The 22,021-nt window shown below is 40.4% G+C and overlaps 1 protein-coding gene across 1 annotated transcript in view; it reads left to right on the top strand.

Annotated features, from left to right (window-relative positions):
• Positions 1-22,021, top strand: part of LGR4 (leucine rich repeat containing G protein-coupled receptor 4) — an 89,134-nt gene that overhangs the window by 45,285 nt on the left and 21,828 nt on the right. Inside the window, exons 2-4 of the mRNA XM_080983099.1 lie at positions 518-589; positions 15,814-15,885; positions 16,813-16,884. Of these exons, the coding sequence (XP_080839225.1) occupies positions 518-589; positions 15,814-15,885; positions 16,813-16,884 (216 nt within the window). The remainder of the gene's footprint in view (positions 1-517; positions 590-15,813; positions 15,886-16,812; positions 16,885-22,021) is intronic.

Below are 22,021 nucleotides of genomic sequence, written 5' to 3'. Positions count from 1 at the left end.
GGGTTACAAACACTTTGGGTTACAGACTCCGCTAACCCGGAAGTAGTACCTCGGGTTAAGAACTTTACTTCAGGATGACAACAGAAATCGTGTTCTGGCGGCGCGGTGGCAGCGGGAGGCCCCATTAGCTAAAGTGGTACCTCAGGTTAAGAATGGTTTCAGGTTAAGAACAGACCTCCGGAATGAATTAGGATCGTAACCAGAGGTACCACTGTACATGGAGAATGAGTTTGGCTATTGATATATATATCTGCAGCATGAATTTTAATACAGGCGTGACCTTTAATACAGGTTTAAATATTTAATAGGAAAAAATTGATTTTGTGTAATATACTAGATTCTCTCTTGAAACAATTTTCACACTATCAAGTTTTGAAACATTTAGCTTTCATTTCTTTTCCCCATGTGACCTTTTTATTCTCACAGTAGACTTAATTCGATTTGTGTTCTAGAAACGCTACTTAATTGGCACATTTTGTTCACACAGCAATGCTTTTTCTTCTCCTGTTTTTTCTAGGGATATCAGTATGAACAATATAACAAGGTTACCAGAAGATGCATTCAAGAATTTTCCTTACCTTGAAGAGTTGTGAGTATTGAATCTGACTTGCTTTTGTGGCATGGGGAGTGAGTAAATGTTGCCTGAGAAATGCATGTAAAAGTAAATAGTGATATGTGAATCAACTGGGAACAAAGAAGGCATTGTACTTAATAGTTTTAAAAAATCCTATATGTGCTTCAAAGCCAGGATGCTATTTACATGGAACCTTTTTTATAGTAATTATTTTAATTGTGATTGCAGTGATGACATAGGCTTAATTACAGTGCTATCCAAAGATAACACAGGGACTGTGCAATTACCACTGTTTTAAATGGAGCTATGCTAGACTGATTGCATAGCTTTTATAAAATGTGCTATAGTTACTGTGGTTCCCATCAGCCTAGGTTGGGACAAGTACTGTGTGCGCGCGTGTGTGTGTGTGGTGTGTAAAGGTTGGGAAGTGTTGAGAAAGTGAGACTTGGTGAGAAACAACCAGATGTGTTCATTAAATGCATCCCATTTCCTTAAATGTTTCATGTGAAAGTGTATTCTTCACTCATGGCCCCAACCGAACATAAATGAGAAGGGGTTTGAGAACGTGGACATGAACGTGGACAGAACAGGCAATGAAGTAGCAAGAAAAAAATGCTTAAAGTAGAAAACCCTGTGACACATTGTATCTTCTTTCACTCCATTAAAATACAGCTCCCTTTTTAATAATTCCTCAACAGTGGTGTGGCACACTCAAAGCATACGGAGAGTGCTTTTTCTTTTTCTTTTTAAAGACAAATTTAAGTTCAAAACCCTCAACGAATAGCTTGGGAATCTCTCAGGGATTAGGGTAGTGCCTATATTCTTTTTCAGACAGATGTGGTTAGCTTGTGCCCCTTCAGTCATTGTTGGGCTTGCTGGCTGGGGCTGATGGGAGATGGAGTCCAGCAACTTCTCGAGTTCTCCATCTGGAGGTCCAAAGGTTACCTACCCTGTTTTAAACGATTGCTCAAATATGAGCCAGTAGAACAGTTGCATGCAAGTTTATAGAATATTAATAGCACTACAACTTGATTCAGAATAATGCCATTTAATGCAAAAATCTTAAATATTGGTCGTAGCTGCTACTGTTTAATTGTAAACAGCCTCAAAATAAAATGCACAAGGGTGGTAATTGGCTACGTGAGAATGTGAGCAGGGAGATCCTTGATGCGAACATTGCTTTGGCAATGATTTGCAAGGTGGGTGGCCATAGACAAGCCATTGTCTTCAGTCCTAGTCCCTGTCCCATAATATAGAGGAGATGATACTCCTTGCAGAGTGTTGCAACATACCGTGAAAAAAATTAATAATATGTAGAACACTTCAAACATCCTAACAGCACTATATAATTGCTAAGTTAATAAATAATAGACATTTCTTAATATTAAAGGAGGCAAGTTATACCAGGTGCTTTATATAATAGATTGAAAACTGTGTTGCCTGTTTTATTTTATATATAAATATTTCTATATAAATATTTGCTGTATAGTATGTTGGTGTCCATCTCCTCAGGTGTTTCTATATGTTTAAAATAAATAAGCAACTCTTTGAATGATTTGCATTCATCTCTCCCCACCCCCAACTCTGCCTATAAGTACAAAGCAATAAAACCAAACTATGTGGGTGTTTCAGTCTTTATGTAACTTCTGTAAACTTGGGGTGTGTCTTGAGATGAGGAGCCAAAAGGCAGAACCTTTAGCCACTATATACTTGGAACTCCGTTGCACAATACCCAAAGTATCTTTATTGCAAACTGTAATGATAGTGCTTAGGAAGAAGAAGAAGAAAAAGCATAGAAAAGTTTTCCATTTTATTATGGGACTGAGAAATCCTGATTTAATTTATTACTTGCCTTTCTGGTGCAACATTTAAACATATTTCTGTTCCCTTGCTACAAAAATGAAAAGAATTTAAGGTGTGTCTTTTTCATCATGCACATTATCAAGCTCGAAAAGCTATACAAGAGAAAAGAAACATACTCATACTCTGTATCCAAGTATACAAATGTGTGAATAATGTCACCGTGACCTGGTTCACACATAAAGCGAAGCTAAACTACGGCTTAGCGCAAACGTGTGGGTTCCTGGAGAGGAGATAATGGTTGCTGCAGTCCTCTCTGTTTGTTGTACTGCTGTGAGCTAATACATGGGTCATAGCCACATCGTACATTTAAATCGCTCTTGTACTACTGTAGCACTCATGGCTCCCACCAAAAATATTGTAAACTGTAGTTTGTTAAGGGGGCTAGGAATTATCGTTCTATGAGGGCTCTTAACAACTCTCAGCACCCTAATAGGTTCCCAGGGTTCTTTGGGGAAAGCCATGACAGTCAAAGTGGTATAAGAGTGACCCTGGCTTAGTGTGCTGTCCAAATCCAGGCTTGTGATTTGTCTTGCTACAAACAAGCAATGGGTGTATCCAAGGTTTGTTCCTTGAGTTTACAGCTCATGGTTTGTCTTGCTATGACTGCAGTCTTAAGCATAGTTTCCTAGGTGTAAACTCTTATTGCATTTGGCGATCCTTTCTTCTGACTGCAGGTTCAATTAGTAAAACACAGTGTGACTTTTAGCAAAAGGTTTTCAGGTAGCTGAAATGTATCCTTTAGCCTTTAAAAATATTTCAAAGAAATGTTGCCATTTAAACTGCTAGCATGATGAAGACCCATCAAAGGAAGAAGTGTCTAGCCTCTGCTTGGTTATTTCCTCCTTCTCTGACTTCCTATTTGCTAACCGGTCTCAATAGCAAAACTTGAAAGTGTCATTATCACCTCAGTCACTTGGCAGATCAAGGAGTGTCTGTTAGTTAGTTACCCTAGTGCTTTGACACATGTCATAATTTCTCCTCAGAAAAAAAAGTTCTGTGCTCCCCATTCCTGTTTTTGCTCCACAATGCCATTGCTTCAACTACCAGATGTTTCAACAGTGCTGATTTCTTTAAGTGTTGTTGCTGCATGTTTATTTGGGTTTTTTTTTAGGAGTGGTGGGGGAGATGTGTAAATAGTCAGTGGGTGGCATTGCACTTAACTGGGTCTGGGTGGAGTCAGGAATTTCCTGCTAATATTTTCTACTTCTTAGAAAAAAAGCAAGGAAGTTCTTAGCAGGCTTCTTCACTGGTCCTCTTAAGTCTTCTGTGACAACAGCTATTTTCTTCCCAGTGAGTAGTATTTTTCCAGCGTGGGAATTAGGAGGGAAGAATCTGAAATCCCCAGAAGCACAGAAACTAAAAAACTCACCAGCCTACTTCGTCCAAACTCTCTGATACAAAAAGGTTCCACCCACGAACAAGAGCCTCAAGGAAAGCAGCACAAAATAGCAGACATACTTCAACTACAGTGGTGCCTCGCAAGATGAAATTAATCCGTTCCGCGAGTGTCTTCGTCTAGCAGTTTTTTCGTCTTGCGAAGCAACCCTATTAGCGGCTTAACGGATTAGCGCTATTAGCGGTTTAGCGGCTATTAAAGGCTTATCGTCTTAGCGGATTAGCTGCTAAAAGGCTATTAAAGGCTTAGCGGCTTAGATAAAGGGGGGGGGGAAGCGAAAAAAAAATCTCAAGACTCGCAAGACATTTTCGTCTTGCGAAGCAAGCCCATAGGGAAATTCGTCCTGCGAAGCAACTCAGAAACGGAAAACCCTTTCGTCTAGCGGGTTTTTCGTCTTGGGGGCACCACTGTACATATTTTATTGACCTTTTTTTGATTCCGTGTGCTCTAGTTTTCTGACTTGGATTAGCAGGCAAACCTGAAACACCCTCTGCTAACTGTAATGAAAATAGGATGCATTTATTACGACAAAGAGTTACAATTTGTTGAGTTGCAACATCTAGTCCTATGATACGTTGGAATGGCTGCATGGTCATTTTAGTGCGTTTGCTTACACTGCTGGATAAATTTAGGTCTCATTCACAAAACAAAATGCATGAAAACAAATGCTACTGGGCATTGCAAATCTTACTACAACTGAATTCAAAAGGCTCTAGGCCTTTCAGTTCCCTGATGGTGTTAAAAATAAGTAGAGAACACTTTCATAAAAGGAATGTAAGCCAATGCTTCCTGCCCCCCCCCCCCAGTTAATAGACTTGGGATGCAATCCAAAAACCCAATCCTACATGCTAGGGTGGTACAGTGGTTTCCTTTCACCCAACTTGGAACAGGTTCACCAGCCTCCTCTGTTGAGTGACACCAGCACAGACATCCCTGTTCTACCACTGAAAGTGGACAGAAGTATTACCGGTGGGAAGCCTGCAGAAAGCCCACAAATTGGATGTTCTAGGGGAAGGGATTATCTGATCTGCAGTTCAATGGATCCTGAGCCAGCCCCTTGTGATGCCAACTCTTAGACTGGTATAGCCCAGAGCAGGCTTTTGCCTGCCTCTGTCTTGACCTGCATGAATTACAGGGTGGTGGTGCTGACAGTGGCAGCTCCATTGCACCCTGCTGCTTACCAACTGGGGATTGTTCTCCATTGGTGAAAAGGGATCATGGAGCCTGATCCTGACCAGCTTCAGTCAAAGCTGGAGAGAGATGGCACACAGAAAGCTCATCTCTAAAGTGCTTACTTTAAAAATGAGTTATGGGAGAAGGGAGTTGATGGGACAGAGGACTCAGTATCCTAATCAGAAGGAAGAAAATGAAGTATGTGAATTTGCAGGAGAAGGCTGCTAAGACCTTTCAGGTGGTAGATGAATAAATGTCCAAAGCTGAATTAAGATAGATGAGACAGAAGGGATCTATATTAAACTGTGTCCAGGTGTTTCATGCTACCTGACTTGGTAAGCATCATTTTGCTTCTGTTGGGTCACACAGGAGCCTTTTAGTATGCCACAGACTAAAGCAGGCATGCTTCACATTCTAATATATATGCCTTTGTTTTCTATGGTTCATTTTGGCCTCTCCATGCCAGGTTACTATAATTAGCTTGTTTAATCTCCCCTCCTCCCCCATGGCCTTTTGCAAAGTTTGTTGTTTACATGATGGTGACTTCTAATTATCACAAGGGCAGCCATAAATATGAGTGTCTCAGTTTATACACAGATGAAAAGCAGGGCATGGATTTGTATTATTCACTGCTCTGTTTTGCACTTAACAACTTTTAATTTTCTACGCCATCTCATAGGAATCTTACAATACTTAGGAATATAGTTGAAATTCTCCTGTTGTTCTCTATAACAGATACTTGTGTAAAAGTAATTTACAAATGACGGAATTGATCAGAGTCTATAAAGAACAGCTGATCACCAAGGGCTTTGCCAGGTCATTTAATGAGGTGTGCTCTTTAAACAAACGTAATATGAATATAAGGTAAAAGTAAAGGACCCCTGGATGGTATAGTCCAGTCAAAGATGACTGTGGTATGTGGCGCTCATCTCACTTTTCAGGCTGAGGGAGCCAGCATTTGTCCACAGACAGCTTTCTGGGTCATGTGGCCAGCATGACTAAACCACTACTGGTGCACGGAGGACCGTGACAAGTGCCAGAGCATACAGAAATGCCATTTACCTTCCTGCCGCAGCTGTACCTATTTATCTACTTGCACTGGTATGCTTTCGAACTGCTAGGTTGGCAGAAACTGGGACAGAGCAGCAGGAGCTCAGCACCACCACACCAATTTGAACTGACAACCCTCCAATCAGCAAGCCCAAGAGGCTCAGTGGTTTAGACCACAGTGGCACCTACGTACCTTAATATGACTATGCAACAGCCCTGCATATGATACAAAAAATAAAATTCTCGTGAGTGTTTGCCTGCAATTTACCAGCCTTCCTTACAAAGGAATTTATATTTCTGCACAGGTTGCTGTGTTTCACTAAAAATAGGTATTTTAAAAACAAATGTAGCTTTGTTGGCCCATTGGAAAACACCCTGAAATCCAGTTGGACAGTACCTTTATTATGCCACATAAGTGTTGCAAGCTTTTGAGTTCTCCAGAACTACTTATTTAGGTAAGATGCTATACAAACTGTGTAAGAGGTGAGGAAAATTTTAAAATAAATAAATACAAAAGGTAGGGTGGTGGTGTAACTGTGAGGTCAGCTTCTGTGATGCAGTCTTGCTCCAAGATTCCTTCTTTTTCATAAAAATAATTTATGCTGCCAATATTTTGAGTTCTGTGTAACTCACAGGCTAGCACAGTAAATGACAGCATCACATCCAAAGCACCGTGTTCCATTAACAATACTAAAATATTGGCTATATTAGGCTCCAATGTGATTTAAGTCTTAATGTAACCCCTAAGTCCTACCTTCCCCCTTAATTTTTTTTATTGGATGTTTTATTTGAAAAAAAATAATACAGATTTGTGGAATAAATTAACAGCAAACCAGTGTCCCTCAATCCTAAATTCATTTAGTTAAAAGCACAGAGCAGCTCACAAAAACCGGTAGGGGTGTGTGCACCTACTTGCTACCTGTGATTGTTGTTTCCATCATACTGAGCTTTGGCTTAGAGTTATGTCTGAACCAGACCTCTTTATGCCTATCTCTTTTTAAAAAATGACTCTCCAACCCCTTTGTGGTTGAAACTGTATGAGAAGCTACTCCCTAGAATTGTGTTGATGCGTCATGGGTGGAATGTGCCTTCCCAGAGGGGTTATGCCGACTGATACTAGGCTGGTATTTAGCACCCACTTCTCATTAGTTATTATTATTATTATTATTATTATTATTAGTTGATGTTGAACAGTATTGTGTTTGCCTTGTTTCTTGCTTTATTTTTATGCTACTGTGTTTTGGAAGTTACTGAGCTTTTTTCAGTTTGGCCCAAAGTTGTGCGCTTTCTTTTTTGCAAAATCTCAAAAAAAAAAAAAAAAAAAAAAAAAGGAAGATTTTGAGCTATTTTTAAGAAAATTCACCAAAATCTACACCAGACCTGGGTTGCCATACATCTGGATTTTCCGAGGCATTTTAGTGATTTCTGCCCAGACACTGTTTCCAACTGCTGAATCCTGGCTGTGTCTGGACATATGGCAGCCCTAATCAGTGCCCTGCCTGAGGACTTGTGCTTGCACAATGGAACTTGCTCAGGATTTTTGTTAGGAGAGGGGCAGAGCCTCAGATTTGTATTTTTAAAATTGATTTAGGGGGCAGCTGCACCCCTTGGCTGTACCCCTACTTTGCACCCCCTGACCTTGTCTTGGGGAACACAGAACCTCCAGAACTGTGCAGGGGAGAAGAGAGGGAGTATTCCATCTGGAAGCTACAGTGCTTGTGTTAATGTGGTGTTCACCATGGGATGTTGAATTCCACTGTTTGTCTCCACTATCAGCATTAAGGTTTTTAGTTAACTTGCTTAAGATTGATTTCATAACCACTTTTTATGTGTTGCAATGAAATAAATTCATTTTTCCAGTGGACCTTTCAGAGCATATGGGCTTATGAATAGTTCAAGTTATGTAGGTTTTAGCTCAACAATCTAGGTTTTCCTCAATTTCAACACTTCTTAGCATGTTGTCATAATATTGGGTTTGTTTTGAGCCATTCACAATTATGCTTTTTTCAGTTCGCATGCGTCTTCTGCTTGTTTCACATAGTTGAGCAGATTTGCCCTGAACTTGAGCTTCGCTAACTGTCAGAAAAGTCACGAAGTGGTTCTGCTTTTGCTGCTGGAGCATCACTAATATGGTTGTCAAGCAAGCCACCCAGAGCACCTTTTGTTATAGTCCTATAAATAGCCTAAGTCAATAAAATGCCAAGACTATCCCTTTAATCTTTCGTTTAATCTTTGAGGAGATTGGTCAGTCATTCTACTTTAGGGTAGAAAATATTAATTGTTTCTCTATGGGAAAAATGTACAGTCAATCCACTTAAATGTCAGCTGTAGTAAATGTGGTTTTCAAACTTTCCTTGAACTTCAGGCATGATATTTGTACAGCTGCAGAGCTCATGGGTGCTTATAATAGCTATGGAGGAGGGCCATTTCATCCATATGTTCTAGTAAGAGGTCACCATGTTATCCGGTGCAGAGAAAGGGACTCCCAGGAGGTTGGTAATCTGTTGAAATAGAAGGAAATGAAGCACGGAGCCCTTTGTGTGACTCTAAAGACATATCACCTGTGTGTGGCATTTTCATTTTCTGCTATGAACGAAGCAGTTTTGAATTGTTCTGCACTGCAAATCAGTTGAGTAAATAGGACACGTGTGTGTGTGTGTGTGTAACTGATCAGAAGAAACAAGCAATTAGAATAGCATACAAAAAAGAAGAAGTCATGTTGTATTTCTGAGCTTGGAAGTTTAACTTGTCTTGTGGATGTCATTCTAACTGCTCTTTTCTCTTTTTACTGGAAATGGAGGTAGACGGTATAAATGCTTCCCACAGTTGAAACAACCCTACTTATAAAAAACAGGCTTGTGAATGTGAAGGTTACCCTTCCTTCTGAACTTTGGCTTTACTTGGTAGCTTTCATCAGGCAAGGGGTGTGATGTGTTGGAGTGCTGTGGGCCTCAGTTCATATTCTGTATCCTTAGGTAGAATCAACTGTATGCTACAGATTTCCAAGCCCTGTCTTATCAGAAATGTCTAGCCATAAGATATCTTGAGGTTGTATTGGACCTTCTGATGTCACACAGGTTCTTGCAAGCTTGGGTTAAGGCAGTTGACTGACTCACTAGAGAGAGGCACATAGGTCTGGAGCACACCTGTCAATATCTTTGGTAGAGGCCCAGGAGGAAATCAACAGAGTAAGAATAAATACATGAAGGAGTACAAGTAAGGAATAAAATGAAACTCTACTTGCTGTCCTCAACCCTAGCAAGAGTTTAGGTAGTCAACAGTGATGAGAATATACATGGTGCAACCAAAGTTATGCTTTGTAACATTGTGTAATATGAAATGTGTCTTCTGCTTGGTGTGAATATGTTGGTTGATCTGCTTCAGGAAAAATGTTGTCTTTCCCTTAGAGCAGGGGAAATCAGTTTTGTGCTGCTACCAATAGTTGTCTCTGGTCTTCATGTTCACATTGAAACTTTTTAGGCAAGTAAGAGGAGAAAGAAATCACATTTTTTAATAAACACTACTGTCGTTCATGTGTTCTCTCTCTCTCTCTCTCTCTCTCTCTCTCTCTCTCTCTCTCTCTCTCGTGTGTGTGTGTGTGTGTGTGTTTAGGTAGTCTTACCTTGGTTTAGTTGATGATATTGTTCAGATGGATCGCAGAACTACTCTCTTATTCTGGTGGTTCATATTACATAGTTCTTCCTTGGTATTTGTAGATAGTATCCAACGAATTATTTGAGGTGTGTCCAAGGGAATGCATAGTAGAATGTTTTACCTTTTTCTCACTTAGACAGCAGCCTACCATGCTATATCACAAGCTGCTTTTGGAAGGTTCTCCCAGTTTCAGAATTGGCTTGCTATGCCGCATGGAAGACTACTGTTTTGAAAAACCCAAATTAAAGACTGAAAAGAGTGCTGCTTCAACTATATAGTTGCTCCTACTTCTGTATAATTATGCAAATTAAGAAAACCATACTGGTATTTACCTCCTCCCCCAATGCTATTTGGAGTGCAGAATTTGGCATTCTTTGTTCTTTTTTATTCTGGCAATAATGTCTGTAGCCCCTTAGGAATACATTTTAATAATATATTAATATAATAAAAATAACTTTTGTTAAATAGAAATACATTTAAACTCTGATTTTATGCAGTTAGTGTTCTATATCAACACTTTAGCCAAAATCTACTTCGTTATGGTGGTGTGCGACAGTTTTGATTCATGTGTTGTGATTTCCATATTCAAATATTAAAACAACTTGTGCCAATTAATTTTCCAGCAAATGATGGCAAGTAGGTTTATTTGTGTGTTGGATTACGAACATTTTTAAGATGGGGGGGGGCCTTGATTATTGAGTTCTTTCTAAAATGCTGGAAATAGTGGTAATGTAATTTTACAGTGATGATTAGTGTAATTCAACTCACTAATATCTTAATAGATATCATCAGCCAGACAAGGCAGATGTGCTTAGTTTGAGTGTTGAATGCCTAAGACATGCAGAAGTGAATGTCCAATAAAATATCATGCACACCAAATTACAAAAAAACAAAATTCATATGGGGAAAAGTGAGAGGGTTTTATTCATATGAATTCTAACCAATCAGCAGAGAATATAAGGGTATAATGCTATACACACTCACCTGGAAGTAACCCCTGCTAAGCACAGGGAGATTTAATTCCCAAGTATACAAGTATAGGATCAGGCTGCACTTTGCTCAGAGGATGTCTGCTGTTCTAGCATTATAGCAGTTAATAAAGACCTGAGCAAGTAAGGGATTCAGTTTACATATTTTGCCAGCTGTTTGAAGGCAGGCTAAAACTGCTTCTTTGTATGACAACTATTTCATTCAGTCAGCATAATGAATAAAATGTAGTAACCTTTTTGTAAAATAAGGTATAAGGGAGCTTGATAGAGGTTTATAAAATCAGGCATGGTGTGGAGGAAGTGGATAAAAAGATGTTTGCTTTCCTCCCCTCTCATGTCATAATACTGGAACAAATGAAGCTTGCTATTTCTGCCCCTCTTCCTTATTACATATGTTTCTTTTGAATACACTGCTGAATTGGATCTCTGGGCTGTACTGGTTTCTGAACACACTCATGGGCTAGTTGTCCTCCCATGTGGCTTAGACTGCTAGAGCATCTTAGTAGTTGAGATGCCTGGGAGAGGAAGGAGAGGAGATGGGTTGAAGTTGCTAAGCAGGAGACTTTGAATTTAGCTGGCTGTTTCCCTACTTCCAAGGAGACCACTGTAAGGCAGTGGGAGTCCTGTGCCCATTGCCCTCAGTAACACGTGAGTGGATGGCGGCAGCAGAGGGAACAAGGAATAGGACAGGACCTTGGTGCTACTAAGCTAAGCTACAAAGGTGGTGTTGGAGCAGGGCCTCTATCTCCATGAATTTGTCTAGTCCTCTTTTAAAACCATCCAAGTTGGTGACTATTACTGCCTCTTGTGTTTATCTAGGCACTGTGCAAACAAATACAGTAGGAGATAAGAGATGACAGGTGAGAACTAAGAAGCATGGAGAGGGGAATATGAAATAAAAAGTCTTCTCTACTTCTGCTTAGACTCTCTGGACGTGGCAAATTCTGCCTAAAATGGGGAGGCTGAGTCTCACTCAGAGAGCCAAAGTCTGTACTTAACTTGAGGAACTATGGCACTCCTTACCACAAGGAAATAATTGTGGTGTAGAATTCAGCCATTTTTTAAGGAGGGGTTAAAATGATGACATTAATTGCTTTCCATTTTGTGTCTGGCTCCATCCTTACACCACCCTTTTGTGAATACTGGGCCTCAGTAACTTTCTGTCCTTTCAAGTGGGACCTGAGGGCAGAAAGTCTTTAAAATTCCCTGAAATGTAGAATTTGTGCCACAGAATGTGCAAAATAACCATAAACTTTCTGATGATGATTTCTAGCCATGATGGCTTTAGTATCAGAGGCAGTGTGCCTCTGTAGGGAAACTGTAACACTGAGGGAATTTCAAATGTGAAAGTGTTTTATTTAAAGTGTTTGGTGTGTGTGGCAGGCAGTTTACTTCTAACCTAAGCCTGTGATTTACAGTGTATAGGGGGTTCTTCAGTTGGCCATCTTCCAGGAATCAGCTAGGCTGACACATTTATTAAAGAGGTAACTGTACAACTTCCACCATTATGACATTTTGCAGTAGAATTCAGTTTTTGTATGGATCAGTAGAATCCAAAAAGAGCAATCTGTCATAGGTCTGAGAGAGTATTCTGGCACCAGGCAGCTGTTCAACAGGAAGGTGCAAAGACAACCAAGTTAAAATCACTGAAGACTAAAGCTAGGAAGAGAGGCTTTACCTGCAGTTTTCCAAGACAGCTGAATCCGGATTGTCAGTTGGTGGTGATTGTCTTCACAAAAGTAATGAGTCCCTGATCAGAAACAAAACTTCAGATAGAACCTAGATGAAGAATGTAAATTAATTGGGGTAAAGCGAATCCTGACAAAATGAAGACTTAAGGTGAAGTTGTCTGTGCAGCCTGTGAGTTAAGGAGAAGGAAAAGAGCGAACGCCTGTTGGTTTAGATTAGGAAAAAGAATTAGAGCAAGCAAGCAGCCTTATCTTCAAAGTAACTGTTATATCATAAAGTAAATAACTGCCCAAGCATCATTTCACATCTTTCCTCGTAATACTATTGTATTACAAACAAGTTTACTATGTTATAATATACTTGCTTGACTTTTGCATATGCTTCTTGTGGTCTGTTCATCTCAAGTGTGGACCCAGCTATGGTGCATGGTAAAAGATGAATACAGTGGTACCTCTGGTTACAAACTTAATTTGTTCTGGAGGTCCATTCCTAACCTGAAACTGTTATTAACCTGAGGTACCACTTTAGCTAATGGGGCCTCCCACTGCTGCTGCGCCACCACTACGTGATTTCTGTTCTCATCCTGAGATAAAGTTATTAACCCGAGGTACCACTTCCGGGTTAGCGGAGTCTGTAACCCAAGGTGTTTGTAACCTGAGGTTCCACTGTAAAGGAATTACTTGGAATTATTTTTAATTGCTTTCCACACCCATCTCAAGGCGATGTACAATATAAAATAAAAGCAACTTTTAAAGCAGTTAAAGACAACACAGATAAACTTTAAAACAATACAAAGTAGACACGTATAGCAGATACCTATTTATCCAGCTCAGAAAGCTTGTTGGGACAAAAATGCTTTAAATTGTTTCCAGAAAATGCAGGATGTGGGCACCTGTCATATCTTGACAGGAATGCTTTCCCACAGAACAGGGACAGCCACATAAAAAGCACTGCTCCAAATTACTGTGGAGCGGCCTTCTAAGATCTTTAGAACTGTAACTCATAGCCGTTCCAGCAAGCATGGGCAGTCGCCAGGGATGCTGGGAGTTGTAGTCCAACAACACCAGGAGGACACCACATTGGTTATCACCGATCAAAGGAAAGAAGGAGAAACACCCCCATCCGCACAGTTGACAGGCCTTTTCTCCCCAGAAATTCAGTGGATTGGAACCACTCACAGGGTTTATGATGTGTGAGCCTGTTCCATCCTGATTGACATGTGCTTTCATGCTTGTTACAACTTTTCTACAAGAAAACACATATCTTGGCTAAAAGTCAGTATTCTAAAGTATCACAAACTTTGAATTCCAAATTAATAAATAGAGCAAGTACCCCTCTGACTGGAAAAATATACACTTCAAATTCATAGACTCCAGCATCCACTTCTCAGATATCCAGAAGACTAAACATCTAGAACAGAGCTTTCCAAACTTTTCCTGTTGATGACACACTTTTTAGACACGCATCATTTTGTGACATAGTAATTCAGTTTTACTGGCAAACCGGAGGTTAAACTAACCTCTTTCCAGTCCCGGGAGGAATGCAAGGGAGCATTCACGTAACACACCTACACACTGCAACTGACACACTAACATGTCGTGACACACAGTTTGGAAAGCTCTGATCTAGAGATTTAGCAATGACTGCCACTATCTCTAGCTCAGTGTATGCTCTGCCCTGTTGGTTGCACCCATATGTATCAAGGCAATGTATGCAGTATAATAAGAACAACTAAAAAGAAAAGCAAATGAATTGAAAAACATCCTTTATGGTTTAACCAGATTTATTAATTAAATGGCAGGGGTGAGGAATCTATCTCAGCATTTTTCTGTGCCAATTTCCAGGGGCCGCATATCAGTAGTCAGGGGGACCAGAGGAAAAGGTGGATAAAGTGATGAAAATAAATGTTAGCTTGGTGCAGTAGGCTAGTTTCTGTATACACTCATCCAGCCCTCTCTGCATTAATCAAATTGAAATCAATGGGGCAAGTTAGTCATCACTAAGTTAACTTGTGATGGTCTACCACTTTAAAAGCACCTACAATTTTCTACACACTGTTTATAGGTTAAAGCAGCCTAAAAATGTAATAGGCATCGTACAAAGACAAAAAAGGAATGGGTAGGGAACAGAATATATAAAAACCGTTTTCAATTTCTAAGTGCAATAAGACTTATTTTGTACAAACATCCCTATTGTATTTTTCTCGGTGGCATTATTTAATCTGCACTAGCATCTTCAGATCTTAGCCGAGGCATTAAAGCAAACAAGGAAGCAACCAATTTGGCCGAAAATGATCTGTTGTTCGTGTTGGCAGCCAGGAATAACCAGGTGTTTGGCATTTTCTTATCACTTTCCTAAATAAAACATCTAGTGTTACAAGCATCAGCAGTTGACAGGAATTGGACCATATAACAACAGACTTACTACTAAATAAATGTTTGAAGAGAACACATGAAAGATAAATGGGACAACTCCATCTCAAAGCTGTTTCTGTGATGGTTACTTGGGTGTGGTGGAGAGTCCTTTTTTCTTCTTGGGCATAAATACACCTACATACATGTACAATAGCTCTTTTCAGAGAGAATGGAAAACCAAGGTTTTCTGCTTTACATACTAGTTGCGCTGCACCTTTAGCTCCTCCTTGGTTATGCCTGTCAGGAGGAGATCCACTTTGGGTTTTCAACTAACATCAGTTCATTGTGAGGTCCAGACTTGAGGAACTTTGGTTTGTTTAATGGTTAAAACAGTATCTAGATCTATAGTAGATATTTACGAAGTTTAGAATTTGCTGGTCTATAGAACGGGGATTTAAAAAACCCATAATCTTCAAATAAACAGAGAGAGCTGTGTATGGAGAGAGCAGTTGCTTCTAAACATGCAGAAAAAAGACAAACAGATTGCAGTAAGGGATTTGAAATTTTCTGTTAGAATTAGACTGACATATCTATTGTAACTTTTGCAGAGTTGCCTTCATTATTATTATTTTTTTAATAGGCAGCACCTGTTTGGCACAAAATTTCCCACCTCCATGCAGAATTGACATGAGAAACTTGGCTGGACACCTTTATTCTACTGCTCAAAACCCTTTTAAGAGTGGATCCTTGGCCCCAATAGTTGAAGGCTGCGTTATCTAGAGTGGAATAGAAATGTGGTAGTAGGCTACAATTCATAATGTGGTAGTTGTGGCTTGACACTTGTAGTTTAAATGTTACTTGTAAACACAGACTCTGAGAACTCCACGCACGATGGTTACTTAAAAACACACGAGTTGAGTGAGTGCTAGTGAATGGAAATGTGGTACAATCGAATGCAGAGCACGCCGGTTGCTTGATGAATGTTTTGATGTCCTGATGATTTAATGCATTAGACACTTAGAAATATGCTGTATTTTTGTAGCCTATTATTATTACTGCAATCTTTTCCAGACGGCTGGCTGGCAATGACCTCGCTTTTATTCATCCGAAGGCCTTGTCTGGGTTGAAGGAGCTCAAAGTTCTGTAAGTAATCAAATTTCAGAGCTTCATGGGGTAATTCTTTACTTCTTTCTTGTCCAGTCAGCATATTCACTGACGGAATGAGCGGAATTGTGTATTTTGTTCTAGGATTTTTTTTTTTGGACAGTGCAGAGGCAGTAAAAGGAAAAGTTCTATTGCCTTGTCACTTTTTAAACAATTCCAGTGGAGGATTAAACTGTGGGTGGCTGGTTGCAACTTTGTTTAAATGTTTATTGCTTCATTTAATTGGGGGTCAGTGTGTGGTTCTGAGGGCCATGCACACATGCACAGAGCACTATGGTGTTAGCTTGAATTAGAACTACGTGGGAGCAGCTCTGTATAAAGTTGTTTGGGTGAAGCAGCTTGCAATGAAGTTGCTATCTTTTCCTTTTAACCAAAATTTCAAGTCCCACCACCACGACTGTAATGGCAAGCTGAACATCACCACAATTGTGTAGGGACTTCATCACCAAGTCCTTTTTGCATAGGTCAGCCTCCATAGGTTTAGTCTCAGTTGTTCACCATGAATGAAGCCTCAGAATTTAACGTGTGACAGGGAATCCTGTTTGCATGTCTCAGAGCTTCTGATTATACTTCAGGCATAGATGTTTTGAGGTGAAGAAACACCAATCAGTAGACTAAAGGATGTGTTTCTGAAGTCATTTTCTGGTGGCTTACTGGACCTTGTCTCTCTTGTCTATCTCCCTTGTATGATCTCAAGAGAATATGGATTTTTTTCCTCACTAGGCACAGGGCTCAGGCTATATTGAACTGTCATTTAGTTCAGAATTCCAGCATGAGGGGAGGGAACATAGACAAGAAGTACATTGGGAACAAACTGTACTGAATTTGTGAATGTCACTTGAGAGACTTGTCCAATCTGTTTATCCTGTTCATGTTTTTATCCCCCCCCCACTTTTCTTTTTACAGCACTCTGCAGAACAATCAGTTGAAAACCGTTCCCAATGAGGCCATCAGGGGACTCAGCGGACTACAGTCCTTGTAAGTTTCCTTGAGAATTCTCTGCTCCTGCATCTGTTTTCTTCCCTATTTTCATCTCTCTCTGAACATACCTTGCATTCTGGAAGCTGAAAGCAGCTCATACAGCTCTGTACATGAATAACTCTTAATTATTCTAAATGCATTTGGAAGAATATTGCTCATGCTGTTTACAAATGCAAAACTTTCTAAAACAATCAGAGAAACTTCACAGTGAGTGAAAGGGGTTTTTAAATGGAATTGTTACAGGTGCTTTGTGCTCATGTGGGGATACATGATCATAATCAATTGGGGTTTTTTTCTAATGAGCAGGCAAATATATCTTTACAACTACTACAGCCCTGGAGTGGAAAAGGGCTGAAAATATTGTGCTTGTGTACTCCTGGTGTGTGAGAGTGTATGGATATATGAGTGTGTGACTGTGTTTGTGTGAGGGAGAGAGTGTTGTGTGCCTGCGTGTCTGGTGTATGTGTTTGTGACAGTGATGTGTGTAGTTTTTGCTTCACCCATCGCTGGAATGCAGACTGTCAGGAGACTGACCAAGTTCAAATTATTATCAGTACTACTACTACTGCCCTGGACCATCAGTTCCCAGGGCGGTTTACAACACTTTAAAATTCAGATTTAAAAACCAATAAAACAAATTTCCCTGCATCTGGCTGAAATAGGCCCCACCCTTGATCTAGTGTGAAGATATTAAACATTTTTTCCATAGCACTTCAGTCTCAGCCCAGTTCTCTGTCTTTGGAAGGGGAATTTTCTCAAGTGCAATTCCTTTGTAATCCTACTGGGTCATTATTGAAGCACAGGACAAAAACACAAAAAATGTCATTGAAAATGTATGGATTTGGCTTGAGAGAAAAAAATAATTCATGTTAATCCTTTTGACCTATAATTCAAGTCCTCCAGCACATTTGTTGATTCAAAATGGTCTAAGGAAGTTCAGAAATGCTTTCAGGTCTGCAAGCTGTTCTGCAAAAGAAGTTCATTTGCATTCAACGATGTAACAGTCTCCAGTCACCCGCCACCAACAGAATGGCTACCATAGTTTAGGGCTTCCTTTATTGACAGAATTATGCTTCAGCTGCAAAGGCAAGTTTCTGTGTATATGTTCTTTAGTATTTTATGCAATTTGTTGTGGCTAACATACTTTTGTCTTTGATTTTTGACTATAGAATGCATTGAAATTGTCCTAAAATCAACTAGTTAAAATCCGCACAGCAGATTATGTTATTGGAAGAAGTTTCCTTCAAGACAAGGGTGTTCAACATTTTCAAGCAAAAACTGAGAATACCTTATTGCATACTATTGCAATTGTATCTTGATGCACAGCTGGTAAACACCAAAGGCTCTTGCTATACAGTATATCTGAAAGAAAAAGATAGGAACAAGGAAAGAGGCAGTTTCTGTTAAGGTGGAAGAAGGCTGTTAATGATTTTATATCCATTGGAAGTATGCTGAACATACTTTGCCATGACGGACCAGCCTGTCCAAACAATAGAGCAGTCGTGTCAGTGTGCTCCTGGTAGCTCTGCTCTGTCTGCAGTTAGGGTGGCTTGTTATCTGCGGCTACTGAACAGCCATCAAGGACAGCTTCTGTCCTTGTATTATAGAAGTCTAGCCTCAAGTTTACAAAGGCATGAATGATGGCTAGAGGAGATTCATTTTGGCAACAGCTGTCTCATCAGCTTGATTACTGTATACTGTGTGCTTGGAGGGTGTTCAAATATTGTCAGTTGTGGAGCCTGTAAAGGTAAAGGTAAAGGGACCCCTAACCAGTCGTGGCCGACTCTGGGGTTGCGGCACTCATCTCGCTTTATTGGCCGAGGGAGCCGGTGTACAGCTTCCGGGTCATGTGGCCAGCATGACTAAGCCGCTTCTGGTGAACCAGAGCAGCACACGGAAACACGGTTTACCTTCCCGCCAGAGCGGTACCTATTTATCTACTTGCACTTTGATGTGCTTTCGAACTGCTAGGTTGGCAGGAGCAGGGACCGGGCAACGGGAGCTCACCCCGTCGCGGGGATTCTAACCGCCGGCCTTCTGATCGGCAAGTCCTAGGCTCTGTGGTTTAACCCACAGTGCCACCCACGTCCCTGTAGGACTTGCCTAAAAAGAACTTTAAATGGTTTGATGCATGTAGTACTATAGCATTATTAGAAACTGACCTTTTGGGTAACGATTTGTTCCAGATAGAAATGTTTTGAAAGTATTTGAGGTGTGCAGTGTTAAAGCCGATAACTCTTTTACATGTAAAACACTAGAAAATTGCTGGTCTCACTCTGTTCTCCCTTCCTCCTTTTCTTTGAAAAAGATTTACGTAGCTGTCATCTCAGTCCAAAATCTTCAAGTTTAAACGTTACTTAGCTGGTTGTCTGGCAGTATTCCCAACTTTATAGGAAGGAAGCTTTAGGGGGATTTTTTCTTCGTGACAAAACGTATTTCACCACCTCAGAATTTCATGAGTATGGTTTGTGTATGTACAAACCATTTTGGTAGCCTATGTACTGAGGTTCAGGTTGTCTGAAAAAGACAGTTAACATTTTCATCCTATCTAAGCTTTTGTTAAAGAGTTTACCAGCTCTCAATATTGGCCCAATTGATGGCCAGTAAAAAATGAAAAACACAATAGCTGTTACTGGTCTGTCATGGCAAGGTATGTTCAGCATATAAAACGCTGGTTATATCCCAGTGGATATAAAACCATTAACAATCTTCTTCCACCTAAACCGGAACTGCCTCTTTCCTTGTCCCTATCTTCTTCTTTTAGATCTATAATGGGAGAGAGTTCTGAAGGGTAGGGGACATAATAATGGCCTGCTTCATACAGAATAGACCCCCTGATAAAATTGTATCTGCAGGAAGCCCTCTCATGCAGAGCGCCGTGATCTATTGAGTATCTAAGGGGTGAGACAATATTTTAGGTATATTGGCCTTGCCAATTTCAGTGGCAAGTGAGTAAAAGATTAATACATAACCCAAATGCCAAGAAAGGTTTTGTGGCCCCTTTTAAAAGTGTAAAACTAAACGTGTGTAATCTGTGTTTGCACTCATGCACTTGGTCTCTTGTGACACAGTTGGTAACTCCAAGAAGGCCACAGAATTGATGTGTTTGCTTCATAAAGTCACTGCTCGACTGCCAGCTGTGGGAGTGCTAGCATTTATTAAATAGGCTGTATTGAGCTATGGCAAGGTCTGCTATACCTACAAGTAATACAGCTGGCATGCCATACCTACAAGTAATACAGCTGGGAAAGTGCTTGTTAACTCAAGAGTGGATTTGTTGTCCTTGCCATGATGCAATTTCTGTTGTATCCAGCCTTATCAGTGCTCCCCTCTTAAATCTAATAACTACTTTGCAGTCATTGGAGTGATTTCCTTGTGGTTTTTGAAGTAGCACTTAAAAAGAACAAAGTTCACTCCAGACGTCTGTTGTCCTGAAGCGGTTTTATCTCAAATGTACACTCTGAGATGACGGCTTGTGTCAATATCTCCTGTTTCACTGCTGGAATAATGCTATTAGATTTCCTGAGCCATGTAAATACTGTACCACAGCAGCAAAGCAAATGAAGAGAGTAATGAGAGATTAAATCGCAGGCCACAAGAGTGAACAGAACAATCTACTGAGAATAGAGAACACATACATGATCTTAATGTACTCATTCCCCTCCATTGTACTCTATAACATCATTTACAACATCCTCCTAATTCTTTTGAGACAGAACTGGCAGGCTGTAGTGCTGCACAAATGGAAATTGTGACGTGTTATGCGTGCGTCATAATCTCATTCAGTTGTTGTGTTGTTTTAGTAGCTCTTGATTTTTATCTGCTGCTTTATATTTGCTGCTACTTGGTTTTGAGCAATAATACTTTAATATTTAAGTATACTATTATTTGTTGTTGTTATATGCCTATATGCCAGTTTGGATACTCAAGTCCACAAGCCACTCATAAATTAGTATATTCCTATTGCTTCCTTGGACGCGGGTGGCGCTGTGGGTTAAACCTCAGCACCTAGTACTTGCCGATCGCATGGTCGGCGGTTCGAATCCCCGCGACAGGGTGCGCTCCCGTCATTCGGTCCCAGCGCCTGCCAACCTAGCAGTTCGAAAGCACCCTTAAGTGCAAGTAGATAAATAGGGACCGCTTACTAGCGGGAAGGTAAACGGCGTTTCCGTGTGCGGCTCTGGCTTGCCAGAGCAGCTTCGTCACGCTGGCCACGTGACCCGGAAGTGTCTGCGGACAGCGCTGGCTCCTGGCCTCTAGAGTGAGATGAGCGCACAACCCAGAGTCTGTCAAGACTGGCCCGTACGGGCAGGGGTACCTTTACCTTTACCCTTATTGCTTCCTTTACTGCTTCAGAAAAACATCTTGCTGTTGTAACCTTCAGTGAACTTTCCTGATGTGTCATTCCCTGCTTTCTCCTTGCTTGCACATGCTCTGGGGCGGGAGGAGCAGACTACTACCGCAAGCTCCTAAATCTCAGTATCGGTGGTTACTAGCAATGATAACTATGTTCTACCTCCATTATCTGAGTCACTTTGCCTCTGAATAACAGCTGTTGGGAATCACAAGTGGAGGAGAGCACAGATACCCTCAGGTCTTGCCTACAAGATTCCCATAGGCATGTGGTTGGCCAACATAGGAACAGAATGCTGGACTAGGTAGCCTTTGGTCTGATCCAGCAGGATTCTTCTTATGTTCTCAGTACATTCAGGAATAATTTTAATGTTCTGTCTTCCATAAGAAATATGTGATGCTTACTTTGTTCTTGCTCCACTGACCATTTTATGTGTTTGAACTAAAGTGTGAAATGAGACCTGATAAGTAAAAATAATAGTAATTAATATGAGTGTGTGCCCAGCAAGCATGAATTTATAGACCAGAATTTGAAATAGATTTCTTATAAGCAAATATCCAAATGGGAAAGCTGGAGCCTGGAGCACTTCTTATGAAAAGAAGAGGAATCTGTTTCCTCCTTAATGGATAACTAAAGCAGACATTTGTAAAACTGCTGCAACAGCAATGAGGAAATATTACTTGCTTGGTAACACTATATAGCAGGGACGAGGAACCCTTTTTGGTTTGATGGGCTCAGTCCTTATCAGGATCTCCCTTGCTGTCCAAATTTGTCAGGTGG

Source organism: Podarcis pityusensis (assembly GCF_964106645.2).
Source record: "Podarcis pityusensis genome assembly, chromosome: 1".
NCBI classification, from domain to species: domain Eukaryota; kingdom Metazoa; phylum Chordata; class Lepidosauria; order Squamata; family Lacertidae; genus Podarcis; species Podarcis pityusensis.
The sequence above is the reverse complement of the archived record's forward strand: the minus strand, read 5'-3'. Positions and strand labels throughout refer to the sequence as shown.